The sequence below is a fragment of the Papio anubis genome, chromosome 1 (assembly GCF_008728515.1).
Source record: "Papio anubis isolate 15944 chromosome 1, Panubis1.0, whole genome shotgun sequence".
Classification (NCBI taxonomy): domain Eukaryota; kingdom Metazoa; phylum Chordata; class Mammalia; order Primates; family Cercopithecidae; genus Papio; species Papio anubis.
In genome coordinates, this window is record NC_044976.1 from 24,457,807 (window position 1) to 24,472,431 (window position 14,625).

General features: G+C 56.7%; 3 protein-coding genes across 3 annotated transcripts; 2 read left to right on the plus strand and 1 right to left on the minus strand.

The window, feature by feature from the left end:
- Nucleotides 1–949: 949 nt before the first annotated feature.
- Nucleotides 950–6,300, plus strand: FAM110D (family with sequence similarity 110 member D). Its single transcript, XM_031665764.1, has 2 exons — nt 950–2,501; nt 4,860–6,300. Exon 2 carries the CDS (start codon nt 4,940–4,942, stop codon nt 5,753–5,755), a length of 816 nt encoding a protein of 271 aa, XP_031521624.1. The 5' UTR covers nt 950–2,501; nt 4,860–4,939; the 3' UTR covers nt 5,756–6,300.
- Nucleotides 6,301–7,503: 1,203 nt separating this feature from the next.
- On the minus strand, nt 7,504–12,118 carry C1H1orf232 (chromosome 1 C1orf232 homolog). Its single transcript, XM_031665766.1, has 4 exons — nt 11,790–12,118; nt 9,376–9,459; nt 9,167–9,264; nt 7,504–7,787 (listed from the first exon to the last, which is right to left on the minus strand). Exons 1-4 carry the CDS (start codon nt 11,871–11,873, stop codon nt 7,508–7,510), a joined length of 546 nt encoding a protein of 181 aa, XP_031521626.1. The 5' UTR covers nt 11,874–12,118; the 3' UTR covers nt 7,504–7,507.
- A 982-nt stretch (nt 12,119–13,100) lies between these two features.
- On the plus strand, nt 13,101–14,565 carry ZNF593 (zinc finger protein 593). The gene is made up of 3 exons (XM_003891381.5): nt 13,101–13,877; nt 14,112–14,174; nt 14,268–14,565. The coding sequence occupies exons 1-3, from the start codon at nt 13,678–13,680 to the stop codon at nt 14,407–14,409; spliced, it is 405 nt and encodes a 134-aa protein (XP_003891430.2). The 5' UTR covers nt 13,101–13,677; the 3' UTR covers nt 14,410–14,565.
- Nucleotides 14,566–14,625: the final 60 nt, after the last annotated feature.

Sequence of the window (14,625 nt, forward strand, 5' to 3'; positions counted from 1 at the left end):
CAATTGAGGGCTCTGGCGTGGAGGACCGAGTCGCCCCTGTCAGAACAGAGCTGCCCCAGGGTCACACCTGCATTGCACCCCGACTCCCCTCTTTCTGTGGTCTAGCATCTGTTCTCGATCCCTAGAAGGGAGCTGTGAAGGGGCCCCTACCGGTCCTACCACCCAACCTGGATGCTCCTTTAAGACCAAAGGGATGGGGGTTGCAGAGTCAGACACAACAGCCCCATCCTCCCCCCAGGCGGCGGGCCAGGTTTCCTGCCATTGACAGCATCCCAGCTGGGCCCTGCCCACCTCCCATGCTTAACCCTTTCCTGACCAGATCTCAGAGCCAAGCTGGCACCCCCAGCCTTCATCTAGAAAGTTAGGAGAATTAAAGTGACTTTTTTTTTTTTTTTCGTTTTTGCAGCCTTGTCACCCAGGCTGGAGTGTAGTGGTGTGATCTTGGCTTACTGCAACCTGCCTCCTGGGTTCAAGTGATTCTCCTGCCTCAGCCTCCCAAGTAGCTGAGACTACAGGAGTGCACCACTGATTTTTGTGTTTTTAGTAGAGACAGGGTTTTGCCATATTGGCCAGGCTGGTCTCCAGCTCCTGACCTCAAGTGACCGGCCCGCCTCTGCCTCCCAAAGTGCTGGAATTACAAGTGTGAGCCACTGTGCCCGGCCCGAAAGTGCCATTCCATTGGGTTGTTTTGAGGATTAAATATGTTAATCCTTATGTGAAGTACTTAGAATGGCCCCTAACATATATTAATCTCTCAATAAAAGTTAGCTATTGGCCGGGCGCAGTGGCTCACACCTGTACTTCCAGCACTTTGGGAGGCCAAGGCAGGCGGATCGCAAGGTCAGAAGTTCAAGACCAGCCTGACCAACATGGTGAAACCCCATCTCTACTAAAAACACAAAAGTAGCCAGGCGTGCTGGCATTCGCCTGTAATCTCAGCTACTCGGGAGGCTGAGGCAGGAGAATCGCTTGAACCCGGAAGGCGGAGGTTGCAGTGAGCCAAGATCACGCCACTGCACTCCAGCCTGGGTGTCAGAGCAAGACTCTAACTATTATTCCTAATTCGGTGAGCTTGGATAAGTCATTTCTCCTCTCTGAGCCTCAGTCTCTTCAGCCGTAAGTGTGAAAAATAATAAAACCTCCCCCAAAGATTGTCATGGGGTTATGACCATGTAGCTGATAGCATTTTGAAAAGTGCTATAACAACACAATATGGAACTATCACCAACAAAATCCCCAAAACAAAATCCCCCCTTTAGGCAGTAAAAACCTCTTATCAGGAGATGGGCCTTGGGTTTTCAGACCCATCACTGACTTGACAGGCAGAGGGTACAGTTCCAAGCGTGGATTTAGGGCTGGGCTTTGGGCATCTCTCTCCCTTCTCAGCTCCTGTTTCCTTACTCATTAAGTGGGGGGGGGTCATTCCTGCTGGACCCCTGTCTAGGGTCCTTGTTGGGGGGCCGTCAAAGGAGATCAGAGAGCACAGATGGGAATGTGCTTTGCAAACATGAAAGAGGGCTAGAAAGGAGGAGGAGGGACTTGGGGAAGGTGGCCAGCCAAGAGGGGCAAGGATCCTTTGGCCTGGGCACTGGTCTTTGTCTGGGCTGGAGAGTTTAGTTTGCCTGCTGGGGAAAGGGGAGGAGCTCTCCTATGAGGCAGGGTTTCACCTTAAGACATAATGTGTCAGAGAAGAAACTCTGATGGAAGAAGCTCTAAGTGGCTCCAAGTGTAGGCAGAGAAGGAAGCGGGCCGAAGGACCTGGGCTTGGCCCTGGAATCAGCCCCTCATCACTGTCTTCCCAGGTAATCCCATCTGCCATAAGAGGACTTTGGGCAGAGGCAGCTCCAGTGGGCTCCAGGGTCACCTTCATGCCAAGACTTGCCGCCACAGGCTCACCTGCACATCTACAGCACCAATGCCCCTACCCTTAGGCTGCAGATTCCTGGCCTCACCCCTAGGGAAAGCAGGCTTGACACCACCCAGCACCCAGACCAGGACAGGTCTCAGCCTGCTACAGAGGGAAAAAAGCAAGTCGACTAGAACCCTGTTCTGCCTTCCCATTCAGACTGTCAGAGCATCTGCCACAGCCCAGGGAGGGGGCTGACCCCACATACGGAGCCCCCACCCCAGGCCTTTGGAGGAAGCCTAGGGATCAGGAGGCCTTGTTTGGAGTCCTGGCTCTGCCCAAGCTCACGGTGCTTCCACAGCCAATCACCTAACCCGGCAGGGACTGTTTGATCATCTGTAAAATAAAGGGAGCTGGACTTGGTTCACAGGTCTCCTCAGCGCAGAGACTGTGATCAGGAAAGAGTTAATGGAGGCCAGGATCTGCCTCAGGAAGGCGAGGGTTAATTTGGGGGGCGGGGGTTGGAGACTCTCTGCTTTTCCTGTGGAGAGTGAGGTTTGGCTGCCACCAAAGTTACTTCTAGTCCCTGCTGTCCACTCCTGCCCTCAGTCTGGACCTGCCCAAGGACCCCTGCAATTAGGCCTCCCATGCAGAGGTGAGTGTACCCTGAGCCCAGGGCTCTGGTAGGAAGGAACCCAGGGGCCTGAGGGCAGGGAGACTGGTACCAAACTAGTGAGCCTGAAAGATGGCCCATTCCCAGAGCAGAAGCCTTGGGCAGAGTTGGGAGCACAAGCTTCAGGACAGGGAGAAGGCAGGCAAAGGAATGGAGGGCCCGAGACTGCCTGCCAGGCTTCTAGGGCGGGATGTCTGAGGTCCAGCCTCCAGGCTAGCCCGGAAGGCAGGGAAGAGGCTGTGGATGACAGACTATTTTGGTCCTTGTGATTAGGGACTTTTTATAGTCTCCCTGCTCAGGGATGGGGAGAAGAGGAGAGGACAGAGGGCACCCATGGGGTCAGACAAGCAGTGCCTTCCTGGGACTTTGGAATCCGACCCACTGCCCAGGAGACTCCCTGGGAGACAGGGAGGGAGACACTGCCAGACTCCCCTTGGTTCCCAGGCCTCAACTACCCATGGGCAGACTGACTACACACTAGGTGCTGGGTGAAGGGGTGGGCTGGGCCTGGCAGGGTCCCTGTCCCAAGGCCTCTCACAGACCCCTTCCCCACTTCCCTAGTTAATTCTGTTCCTTTGGCCGGGCACGGTGGCTCAAGCCTGTAATCCCAGCACTTTGGGAGGCCGAGACGGGCGGATCACGAGGTCAGGAGATCGAGACCATCCTGGCTAACACGGTGAAACCCCGTCTCTACTAAAAAAATACAAAAAACTAGCCGGGCGAAGTGGTGGGCGCCTGTAGTCCCAGCTACTTGGGAGGCTGAGGCAGGAGAATGGTGTGTACCCGGGAGGCGGAGCTTGCAGTGAGGTGAGATCCGGCCACTGCACTCCAGCCTGGGCGACAGAGCATGACTCCGTCTCAAAAAAAAAAAAAAAAAAAATTCTGTTCCTTTGTTGTCCCCAGATCCAAGGTCCCTCAGCCTTCAGGACTCAGGGGGAGTAGGGGGAGATAGGGGTGGGGTCGGGTGTGCAGGGCCATGTGGGTGGCCCATTCTGTTACTGCCAAGAGAACTGTCAGCTCTTGATTTACAACCTCTCCTCGCCCCTTGCCCCAGCAGAAAGGAGGTGGAAAAGGGTCATGAGGTCTTAGGATAAAAAGGGGACAAGGACCCTGAGGGCAAATTTCTGGGAGTGGGAGTGCAGGTTATTAGGAAGAATTAGTGGAAGGAACTTTTTGGTGAGGCAGGGGGCCCATTTCTAACGGAAATTGCTTGGTTTTATAGCAGCAGGAATACATGCAAAATATCAGTGAGTTTTTTTTTTTCTTTTTCTTTTCTTTTTTTTTTTTTTTTTGAGATAGAGTCTCGCTCTGTCGCCCAGGCTGGAGTGCAGTGGCGTGTGATCTTGGCTCACTGCAACCTCCACCCCCCAGGTTCAAGTGATTTTCCTGCCTCAGCTTCCCAAGTAGCTGGGATTACAGGTGCACGCTGCCACGCCTGGCTAATTTTTGTATTTTCAGTAGAGACGGGGTTTCACCATGTTGGCTAGGCTGGTCTGGAACTCCTCACCTAAGGTGATCCACCCAACTCGCCTCCCAAAGTGCTGGGATTGGATTACAGGCGTGAGCCATCGCGCCCCGCCTCAGTAGGAAGTTGTAATACGCAAATGAGAGATCCAATCTGAACTGCAAGGCAAGAAACCTGGGTTCCAGTCCTGACTCCTAACTCTCAATAGGACCTGAGCAATGCCCCCTCCTCTCCAGGCCAATTTCCTCCTCATGAAATGGAAATGCAAAGGTTAAACAAGGTGATGTTTACAGTTTGGCATTCTGCGATCGCCTTGGCAGTGGCAGAGTAGCTGGCAGTAGCTGATAGGGCCTGGGGACCACCTCCCTCTCCTGCCCTGATGGCCTTGCTGGGCCTGGGCAGGGCAGTTGGCTGCAATTACTGGAGATTCCTACCCTGTGGTTATATCCCTGACCTCGGTGTTTGGGGGCGGGAAGGGTGGGCCCTGCTGGAGCCAGCCTGTGGCTGAGAGCCTCCTTGTCTTGGGCTCAAAGCTGCTGGGTTGGGAAGAGGTATTTTTTCCGGTTGAAGCCACTTTCGGGAATTGGGCCGGGTTTCCTTTTCCAAGTGTCCTGCTTGCTGAGGCCTGCTCGCATGGCCCTGTGGCCAGATTGGGGCACCTTCAAAGGGGCATATGTTTCTGAGTGGCCAGAGAGACCCCGCTCAGTGTCTCTGAAGGACAGGGAAAGGGGATGGCCTGAGCCCCTGCTCCCTGAACGTGGCACCGGCTAACCTGGATGGGAGAGGGTGGCTGACTGATCCTATACTAAGGAATGCCGGCAGGGGAGGACCAGGGCATTTCCTACCCTTCCCCTGACCTTCCTCTCTCCCTGCAGGTCTGTGAGAGCCCAAGTCAATTGCTCTTGGCCCCCTGGCTGGCTACTTATGCGGCACTGTCCTGAACAGCTCTGCTAAGATGCTCCTGGCCCCTCCCTCCACCCCGTCCAGAGGACGGACCCCCAGCGCTGTGGAGAGGTTGGAAGCCGACAAAGCCAAGTATGTCAAGACGCACCAGGTGATAGCTAGGCGACAGGAGCCAGCCCTGCGTGGGAGTCCTGGGCCGCTCACGCCGCACCCCTGCAACGAGCTGGGGCCCCCTGCATCGCCCAGGACGCCCAGGCCGGCCCGCCGGGGAAGTGGCAGGCGGCTGCCGAGGCCTGACTCGCTCATCTTCTACCGCCAGAAGCGGGACTGCAAGGCTTCGGTGAACAAAGAGAACGCCAAGGGCCAGGGGCTGGTGCGGCGCCTCTTTCTGGGTGCCCCGCGGGACGCTGCCCCGAGCAGCCCGGCCTCCACAGAGCGACCTGCGTCTTCAGGAGGTTGGGCCGCGCCCCAAGATGCCCCGGAAGCGGCGGGAAAGCGGGCGCTGTGTCCCACGTGCTCACTGCCCCTGTCGGAGAAGGAGCGCTTCTTCAACTACTGCGGCCTGGAGCGCGCGCTGGTGGAGGTGCTGGGTGCAGAGCGCTTCTCCCCGCAGAGCTGGGGGGCCGACGCTAGCCCGCAGGCCGGAACTTCGCCGCCGCCCGGCTCCGGGGACGCCAGCGACTGGACATCCAGCGACAGGGGCGTGGACAGCCCGGACGGCGCGGGCGGCGGCGGCGGCTCGGAGGCAGCCGCCTCGGCGCGGGACGGGCGCCCTCCGGTGTCGGTGGTGGAGCGCAATGCGCGCGTCATCCAGTGGCTGTACGGCTGCCAGCGCGCCCGCGGACTGGCGCGCGAGTCCGAGGTGTGACCGCCGCGGCTCCGGAGCCGGCTTCCCAAGGAGTGCCAAGCGCGGGGCTGGCCCCGGGTACGGACAGGAATACCCTGCTTCTGGCGCGCTGGGTGCCTTTGCGTAAGCCCTTCCCTCTGGAACTCAGTTTCGCGTCTGAACCTTGGGGAAGTGGGACAAGTTGTTGCCGAAGGCCCTTCCCTGCGCCCGCGGCGAAGCGGGAGGGAGAGGCCTCGTGGTCCTTGTGGAGGCCAGGTCTGGGGAGTCACGATTGGGGTGGGAGATGAACAAACCTGCTGAATAAAGTTAAAACGTTATTTAAATGGGGAGCTGAGGAAGGAGGCAAACGGGTTTTCGTGGTTAAGCGCGTGGGTTTTGAAGTGTGTGCTCCCGGCTGACTGTGTGACCCTGGGCAAGCACTTGACCTCCCTGGATGCAGCGGCACCCCTCGGTTATTAAGGAGGGAGGAGTAGGGGATACAAGTATTTCAAAATAGTTGTCATGCGCATGGCAAAGTATCCAGCATATAGAAAGTGCTCAATAAACGGTAACTGCTGTGACTTCTACCGAATGAGTACTAACACGGTTGTGATCTCCACTGGCCTCCAGGTCGATCCAAACTAGAGCTGGGAATAACGCGCTTTGGGAGTCTGAGGGGGCGTCTGCTCCAGAAATCTGGGCTCCACCAGTTCCTAAAAGGCCCCCATTCCCGGAGTTTTGCTGCCCCGGTTGTGGTCACTGGGTATAAAGGGCTGAGATGTGGAGGATCCAACCTTTCGGACACGAAAAGAAGGGAACCGGGCGGGGCTCGGTGGCTCACGCCTGTAATCCCAGCACTTTGGGAGGCCGAGGAGGGCGGATCACGAGGTCAGGAGTTGGAGACCAGCCCGGCCAACATGGTGAAACCCCCGTCTCTACTAAAAATACAAAAATTAGCTGAGCGTGGAGTGTGTGCCTGTAATCCCAGCTACTCCGGAGGCTGAGGCAGGAGAATCGCTTGAACCCGGAGGCAGAGGTTGCAGTGAGCCGAGATGGAGCCATTGCACTCCAGCCTGGGCGACAGGGGGAGACTCCGTCTCAAAAAATAAAAATAAGTAAAAATAAAAAAAGAAAAGAAGGGAACCTTTTCTGCCAGCTCGCAGGCTCCTGCCACTGCCTCCCTTTCCTGCAAGGACACACAAGATCGCCTATTTTCATCACAGGTTCCCACCTCCCAGCTTTCTTCCTTCATGCGCCTCCTTCCTCAGACTGGGTTGCCATTCCTTTTCTCTCTACTCTTCCTTCTCGGAGATAACATATATTCTCCTCCAGGAAGCCTTCCTGAATGCCCCAGTCAGCCTCACCTGCTCTGAGCTCCCAAGTGCAGCCCTGTTTTTGGGCCTCAATTTGTCACCTTTTGTGGGACCCGCTGGTAGTCTGGGTTCTCTAGTTAATCTTTGAGCTTTTCCTAGTACTGGGACGGCGTACATAGTAGAGCCACAGGCAGTTTGTTGAATTAAATGAGGCTGGAGAGGGCGATGGACGCAGTCCTCTGGAGCTCCCCAACTTCCTGGAAAGTTGTACCTTAAATAAAAAACCCATCCTGATATACGGGCTGACTCTGGTCATTTTCGCCTTGTATGTTTGGTGAGCTCCAGTTGGACCCCGCCGGAGGTCGCCCCCCGCAAAAGCAGTCTTTCTGGATGTCTGGACAAAAGCACGCGGTCACACAGACTGTCGGGCCAGGGTTTTTATCAGGGGTGGGAGCAGCGGGCGCCGGGTTCGGCCAGCCCGCTAGTCGCCCTTGGGCGCGGCCTTCACCCTCATCTCGGCCAGTTTGTGAGTGAGGAAGCCCCACTTGAAGCCGGCCACCGGCTCGGCCTCCTGCGACTCGGGGCGCTCGGCGGCCTCGTCCGCGGGTTCGGGGTCCGGCTCCAGAGTGGGCTCGGTGCCACGCAGCATGGACGACGCCGCCGCCTGCTGCTGCTGCCACCTGCTGGCAAACGCGTCCCAGAAGCCCGGACCGCGCGCCTCCGCCGCCGCCGCCTGCGAGGGGGGTCGCGCCGCCAGAGGGCTGCGGGAGAGGGCCGCGGTCAGGCAAGCGGTGGAGCGGTCCCGGGGAGGAACATCGGAGAGGAGGCTGGGCCGAGGGACAAGTTTAGTGGGGCCGGGGGAACCCGGGCGGAGTCAGGGGCAGTGGTGAGGAGCGGGGTCAGGTGACCAGTGGGGGACCGGGACATGGAGGCGGGTCAGGGCCTGGAGGCAAGGGGAGGGCTCAGAGGCCCTGGGAAAGGGGGCTGGGGTGGGACAGGGTCAGGGGATTAGGCGAGGGGTGTGGAGGGAGGCAAGGGGGATCAGGATCCCTGGGGAGAGAATGAGGTCAGGGGTTTAGGCGTGGCTGAGGAGGGACGCTGGAGGCGTGTGCAGGTCTGGGAAGCTGGAAGGATCCCTGGGAGAGCAGGTGGGAGTGGGAGGGGCTGTTCAGATCCCACCTGAGGGAAGCCCTGGGGAAAAGAGAGGGAGCCCGGAGAGGGATCAGGTCCTGACATTAAGGGAAAGGGGGACTGGGGGCACGGGAGAAAGGTGGAGCAACAGGAAGGCCTAGGTCAGAGCCTTAGGGGAGAGCAGGGGACTCAAGAGAGGTAGGAAGATGTTGGGGGGAAGGGCAGTCACAGAGAGGTGATGAAGCTTGAAGTGGAAGCCTCGAGTCCAGGAAGTTTCTTAAGGAACCGGAGGTGAGGGTAGGGGGAAAGAATGGAAACCTGGGGGCAGGAGAGGCTGCTGGGTCATGGGGACCCTAGGAGAAAAGAATAGGTTCAGTGGTGAGGGGGGATGTGACCAGGATGGAGAAAAGGCAGAAATGGAAAATGTGCCAGAGATGGAGCCAGGAGGGAGACTGAGGTCCCAGGTCCCACCCGCTAATCTTCGGCATCAAAGACCTTCTAAGACAGTGATTCCCAAAGCAGCATGCTGCGGGGCCCTGGTGGGGCTTGCTGAAAACATGGCTAGATCTCCAAGACTCTGCCACACCGGCGAAATCGGAGTCTCTGAAGGAGGGTCCAGGAATATGTTTGTGACACGCTTCCTTGGAGGGTGAGGGTTTAGACAATACTTGGGAACCTTGGAGCTGGATCACCTGTTGCAAACACCTAAAGGTATTCTCCATTCTTGGATTTTAGAGAGATGGCCCCTCCCAAGCGGATGGGTCCAGAGAGCCCATAAAATACCTTCTAGCACCTCAATCCCAACAGCTGGTCAATTCCTCCAGAGATTTACCCTAATCTCCCAGATACGCTGATTTGGCCTGTTTCCTGCTGAGAGAAACAAACAGCCTGGGACTGCCCCTCCCCAGCCCTCACTGGTTAGAAAGACAAACAAACCAGAAGGAAAGGACCAGGCAGAAGGGGGACCTCAGGCCCCTTCCAGAACCACCACAAACACACACACACATACTGGTCAGCGCAAGGCTCTGATGGTAGCAGCTTATCTTCATCTTCTTTGTTAAACAGAGATGACATTGTCAGCCAGCCTTTCACCCCGACCCCCTGAACCTGGGAAAGGGGTTGGGAGTCAGGGAAGGGGCCCAGCATAACCTCCCAGGACTCCACAGAAGCCTCTGCCAGGCTGCCCAGGGTTGGGGTGGAAGAAAGGAGAAGACTCACCCGGCGGGCCAGCTGTGACATGGGATTGAAGGTCTCCTCGGTTGATTCTGCTGTCTCAGACTCCACTAATGCTGGGTTCTCCCTCTGGGACACAAGACCCCCACACTGTATGAGAGAGGCCGCAGAGGAGTGGGATCTCCCTCCTCCACTGCTAGCCTAGTACACACAGACCAGGCACCCCAAATACCACAGAACTAAACACACACACACTCCACAGATCCACAAGGGCACATGGGAATGCATACAGATATACCTACAGAGTAAATCCCTGCAGACAACCTTTTTCCTCGTGTGTGTGTGTGTGTGTGTGTGTGTCAGAGTCTTGCTCTGTTGCCTAGGCCAGAGTGCCGTGGAGTGCAGTGGCACGATCTCAGCTAACTGCAACCTCTGCCTTCCGGGTTCAAGTGATTCTCCTGCCTCAGCCTCCTGAGTATCTGGGATTACAGGCACCTGCCACCACCCTGCTACTTTTTGTATTTTTAATAGAGATGGGGTTTTGCCATGTTGGCCAGGCTGGTCTCGAACTCCTGGCCTCAAGTGATCTGCCCATCTCGGCCTCCCAAAGTGCTGGGATTACAGGTGTGAGCCACTGGCCCGAGCTGCAGACACCCTTGAGCACACATACTTGCCCACCACAGACACATCCATATACACTCAAAAGCATGTGGACATGGGCATGCACTCTGATGTAGACACACACCTGTACATGAGCATGCCCCACATGGCTACAGCTCTTCATCTGCACATAGACGTATGTGTTATGAGGTACCTATACAAGGACACACACAGTTATACCGTTCACACCTGTGCACTTACACAACCACAGAAAGCTGCACGGAGGCCCATCCGCAACACACAAAACCTCTTCACCCAAAAACAGATACCAAAACACGTACACCATACAAACATAACACCTACAAATGTCTACACAGAGGCATGCAGGCATAGACTGCTGCCCAAAATGTTCACACCTACACATACACCTTCACTGGGGATTCCACACAGACACTGATCACACCAGTTACCCACCGACATTTCTGCACAAGCCCAGCCTTAGACACCAACCTCTCCAGACATTCAAGCATTCAAACCATTCTCCGCCCCTCCCAACCAATTCCTGCCTCTGCCACACTTCTTGTGATTGTGTGACTGCCACTTATCACAGCCTCCAGACATAAGACTGTCCCTGGTTTCAGAAACTTTGCTGTTGTCATTGTTGTTGTGAGACAAAGTCTCACCTGTCACACAGGCTGTAGTGCAGTGGAGCCTTGACCTCCCTGGGCTCAAGCGATCCACCCACCTCAGCCTCCTGAGTAGCTGGGACTACAGGTGTGGTGCCACCGTGCCTGTCTAATTTTTGTATTTTTTTGTTGAGATAGGGTTTCACTATGTCACCCAGGCCGGTCTCAAAATCTTGGGCTCAAGTGATCCTCCTGCTTCAGCCCCTGAGTAGACAGGATTACAGGTGCCCGCCACCATGCCTGGCTAATTTTTGTATTTTTAGTAGAGGCAGGGTTTCGCCATGTTAGCCAGGCTGCTCTCCAACTCCTGACCTCAGGTGATCCACCCTCTGTGACCTCCCAAAGTGCTAGTATTACAGGCGGAAGCCACTGCACCCAGCCTGTTTTTTGTTTTTTTTTTTGAGGCAGAGTCTTGCCCCGTCACCCAGGCTGGAGTGCAATGGTACAATCTCCGCTCATTGCAACCTCCGCCTCCCAGGCTCAAGCAATTCTCCTGCCTCAGCCTCCCAAGTAGCTGGGATTACAGGCACATGCTGCCATGTCTGCTACTTTTTTTTTTTGTATTTTAGTAGAGACTAGGTTTCACTGTGTTGCCCAGGCTGGTCTTGAACTCCTGAGCTCAGGCAGTTCACCCGCCTCGGCCTCCCAAAGTGCTAGGATTACAGGCATGAGCCACCATGCCTAGCCCAGCCTGTTTTTTTGTTTTTTTGTTCTTTTTTTTAATGTCAGAACAACACATGGTCTAAGTATGGCTTTGATCTGATGCTGCTACAGTGACCTTTCTAGTATAGGCGCCACTCCCCCTACCTCTAGTAACAGGAGGCTCACTACATCACTCCTAATTCTGCTCCCATTAGAAAGTTGTGTCCAGCTAAGTGTGCCCATGTGCCTACTGCCCACTGGTCCTAGAAGAATCTCTTCCATGTGGCAGCCTCGAGATCTTTGGAGACAGTGGCCACTCCTCCCATAGTCCCTAAGTCTTTTCTTCTTCCTCAGTTTTCTTGAATGTCCTGGCTTTCTGATGCTGCACCATGCTCTTTACCATTCCTGAATGTGCTGTCTGCACGAACGTGGCCCCCCCACCTCCAAGCCTATCCTGTGCCCCACTTCATACTGCTCATTCCTGCTGCCCCTCTGCATATGCTCCACCCAGCATGCATGGATGGTACCCACCTCCTCTGCCAGGTCTTCCTCAGATTCCCCACTCAGTGTCTGTAGCACTTTGGACTTGTAGGTTTTCCAGAAGGCCTGGTTCATGGCTGCAGGGGGAAGGGGTCTGGCACCCAAGCACAGGAAGGTGGTGGCTCAGTGGATACCAGTGAGTCTGGCCCTAGGAACTTGGTGAGGCCAAGAGCCTGTCTGAGGGATCCAGTGACTTCATTAAAGATGCACCAGCCTCCCCAGCTGGCACAGTGCCCAGGAGGTGAACCTGATCCAAAGGAGTCAGGGGGGTGGGGGAGGGAACAGGCTTCCGCCACCTTAGCCCCTTGTCTTGACCCATATTGGCCAAGAATAACGAAGACATCTGTCTCTAGAGAGGCTTTCTTTTTTTTTTTTTTTGAGACGGAGTCTCGCTCTGTGGCCCAGGCTGGAGTGCAGTGGCCAGATCTCAGCTCACTGCAAGCTCCGCCTCCCGGGTTTACGCCATTCTCCTGCCTCAGCCTCCCGAGTAGCTGGGACTACAGGCGCCCGCCACCTCGCCCGGCTAGTTTTTTGTATTTTTTAGTGGAGACGGGGTTTCTCCATGTTAGCCAGGATGGTCTCGATCTCCTGACCTCGTGATCCGCCCGTCTCGGCCTCCCAAAGTGCTGGGATTACAGGCTTGAGCCACCGCGCCCGGCCCTAGAGAGGGCTTTCTTCTTGGGCCTAGGAGTACTTGAGGTTGTTTATCTCTTAGCATGGCTCCAGGAAAATCTTCTTCCATTCACAAAATCCTGAGGTCTGGGACCCACACTGGAGCCCCTGTGACTGTAGTCACACCAGTTGTGTCCTCAGCAGGGCTCCACCCCTTGTCCCTACTCAGCCTCAATGAACTGGAGCAGGAAGGTCCCCAGGCCCCCAGTGGGCACCTTGGGCTTACATTTCACTCCTTTGTCTGGGCTGGAAACTGATTCCTCTCCCCAGGGATACACGTGCCTGTCTCCTTGTTTCCTGGCAACAGATTCCAAAGAGCTGGAGCCCCTGAATTATTGCTAAACTCCTCTGGCCCCTTCCAGCTGAGTTGGCTCTGGCCAGCCTGGGAGGCACCAGGATCCTGTGAATGGGGAAAGGCCCTCTAGGCTTCTGCCCACTCTGAGCATGCAATACCTAGGCCTTTGCTGCCAGCCCACCTCTGGGAGCCCAGGGCTTAGAGAAAGGAGGCAAAGATGGAGAGGTCCTTCTATAAGTACTTGTGAGAGGAACTGAGCCCTCTGGAATCTGGATGCCTGAGGGCTGCGATCTCTGGGGAGGAACACCCTTCATGGATTTGGCTGGGGGCAGAGAGAGGATGGAGATTCAAGGGAATAATGGGAGCCGGGAGAAGTGACGGGTTTTTCAGGGACTGGAGATATCTCGGGAAGCCCTGTGGGGCTGGGATTCCAAACTTATTCACTCTTAGTCATGTACTAATTTATTCATGACACAGACATTTATCAGTGGTTTCCAGAGATGCAGCATCCCACCCCCACCGCGGAGTCCAAGGTCTGGGAAACAGGAAGGGACGACAGGGGCAGAGGTTGGCACTGATACTGGTTGGGTCAGGCCAGGGAGAGCAGGGCAGCAAGACGGCCCCGAAACCCCTAGGCGCACGCACCACCCCGCGCTTCCCCAGCTAGGGCCCGCGTGGCCATGCACTTCAGTGGTCACCATTTTGGAGACCCGTCCCGAGCTCGGTCACTGACGTCGACGGCCGCCTGGCGGCGCTCGAGCCGCTGGCCGAGAGTGACGTCATCAGAGGCGGTCCGGCAGAGCCTGCCTCGCCCCCCTGCGTGGCCTGACGTCGCTGATCGGCCCGGAAGCGCTCACACGTGTGCTCACTGCCCTGCTCCTGGCCCCTTGGCCGGCCGGGCTGTTTCTGGCCATGGGTCGCTCCCGCCGGACAGGCGCGCACCGAGCGCACTCTCTAGCCCGGCAGATGAAGGCGAAGCGGCGGCGGCCGGACCTGGATGAGATTCACCGCGAGCTGCGGCCTCTGGGACCCGCACGGCCCCAGCCCGACCCAGACGCCCAGCCCGACCCCGACCTGCCAGGGGGCGGCCTGCACCGCTGTCTGGCCTGCGCGTGAGTCCCGGACGAGCCCGGCCTGGGGCGGAGGAGGGTCCGCGGTACCGGCCGGGAGATGTGAAGTTCAAGCCCCAGGCCGTGCAGAGCCTTCTCTCTTGGGACCCGTGGGTCCGCCCGCCTCCCGTTTCTCAGACCCGGATCCTGGCGTCAGGGACAAGCTAGGGCTATGGAGATAGGTGTACTTGGGAGACTATCACCTCCTCACTCTCCTTCTCACTTCCATCCCTACAGGAGGTACTTCATCGATTCCGCCAATCTGAAGACCCACTTCCGATCCAAAGACCACAAGAAAAGGTATGAAGGAGTAAGGAGAGGATTGATGGATGGGTGCTCAGCAGATAGGGCTTTCACCTGTCATCTCCCAACTCCTGTTTTTCTTTCTCCCAGGCTGAAGCAGCTGAGCGTCGAGCCCTACAGTCAGGAAGAGGCGGAGAGGGCAGCGGGTATGGGATCCTATGTGCCCCCCAGGCGGCTAGCAGTGCCCACAGAAGTGTCCACTGAGGTCCCTGAGATGGACACCTCTACCTGACATGGCCTGAAGATGCAGGGCAGAGGAGTTGCCCATGGACAGTGACGCAAGGACTAGGCTGGGAGGGAGCGTGCCAACCCCTTTTGGCTCTGGGTTTGGGGAACGGAGGGCCTCTTCTGGGTGCCCTGCCCCCAATAAAGGAACTGGACAAAGAGAGCTTGCCTCCAACTCTAACTTCCAGGTCGCTGTCTCAAACTCCTGCCCTGGAAGGGCTTG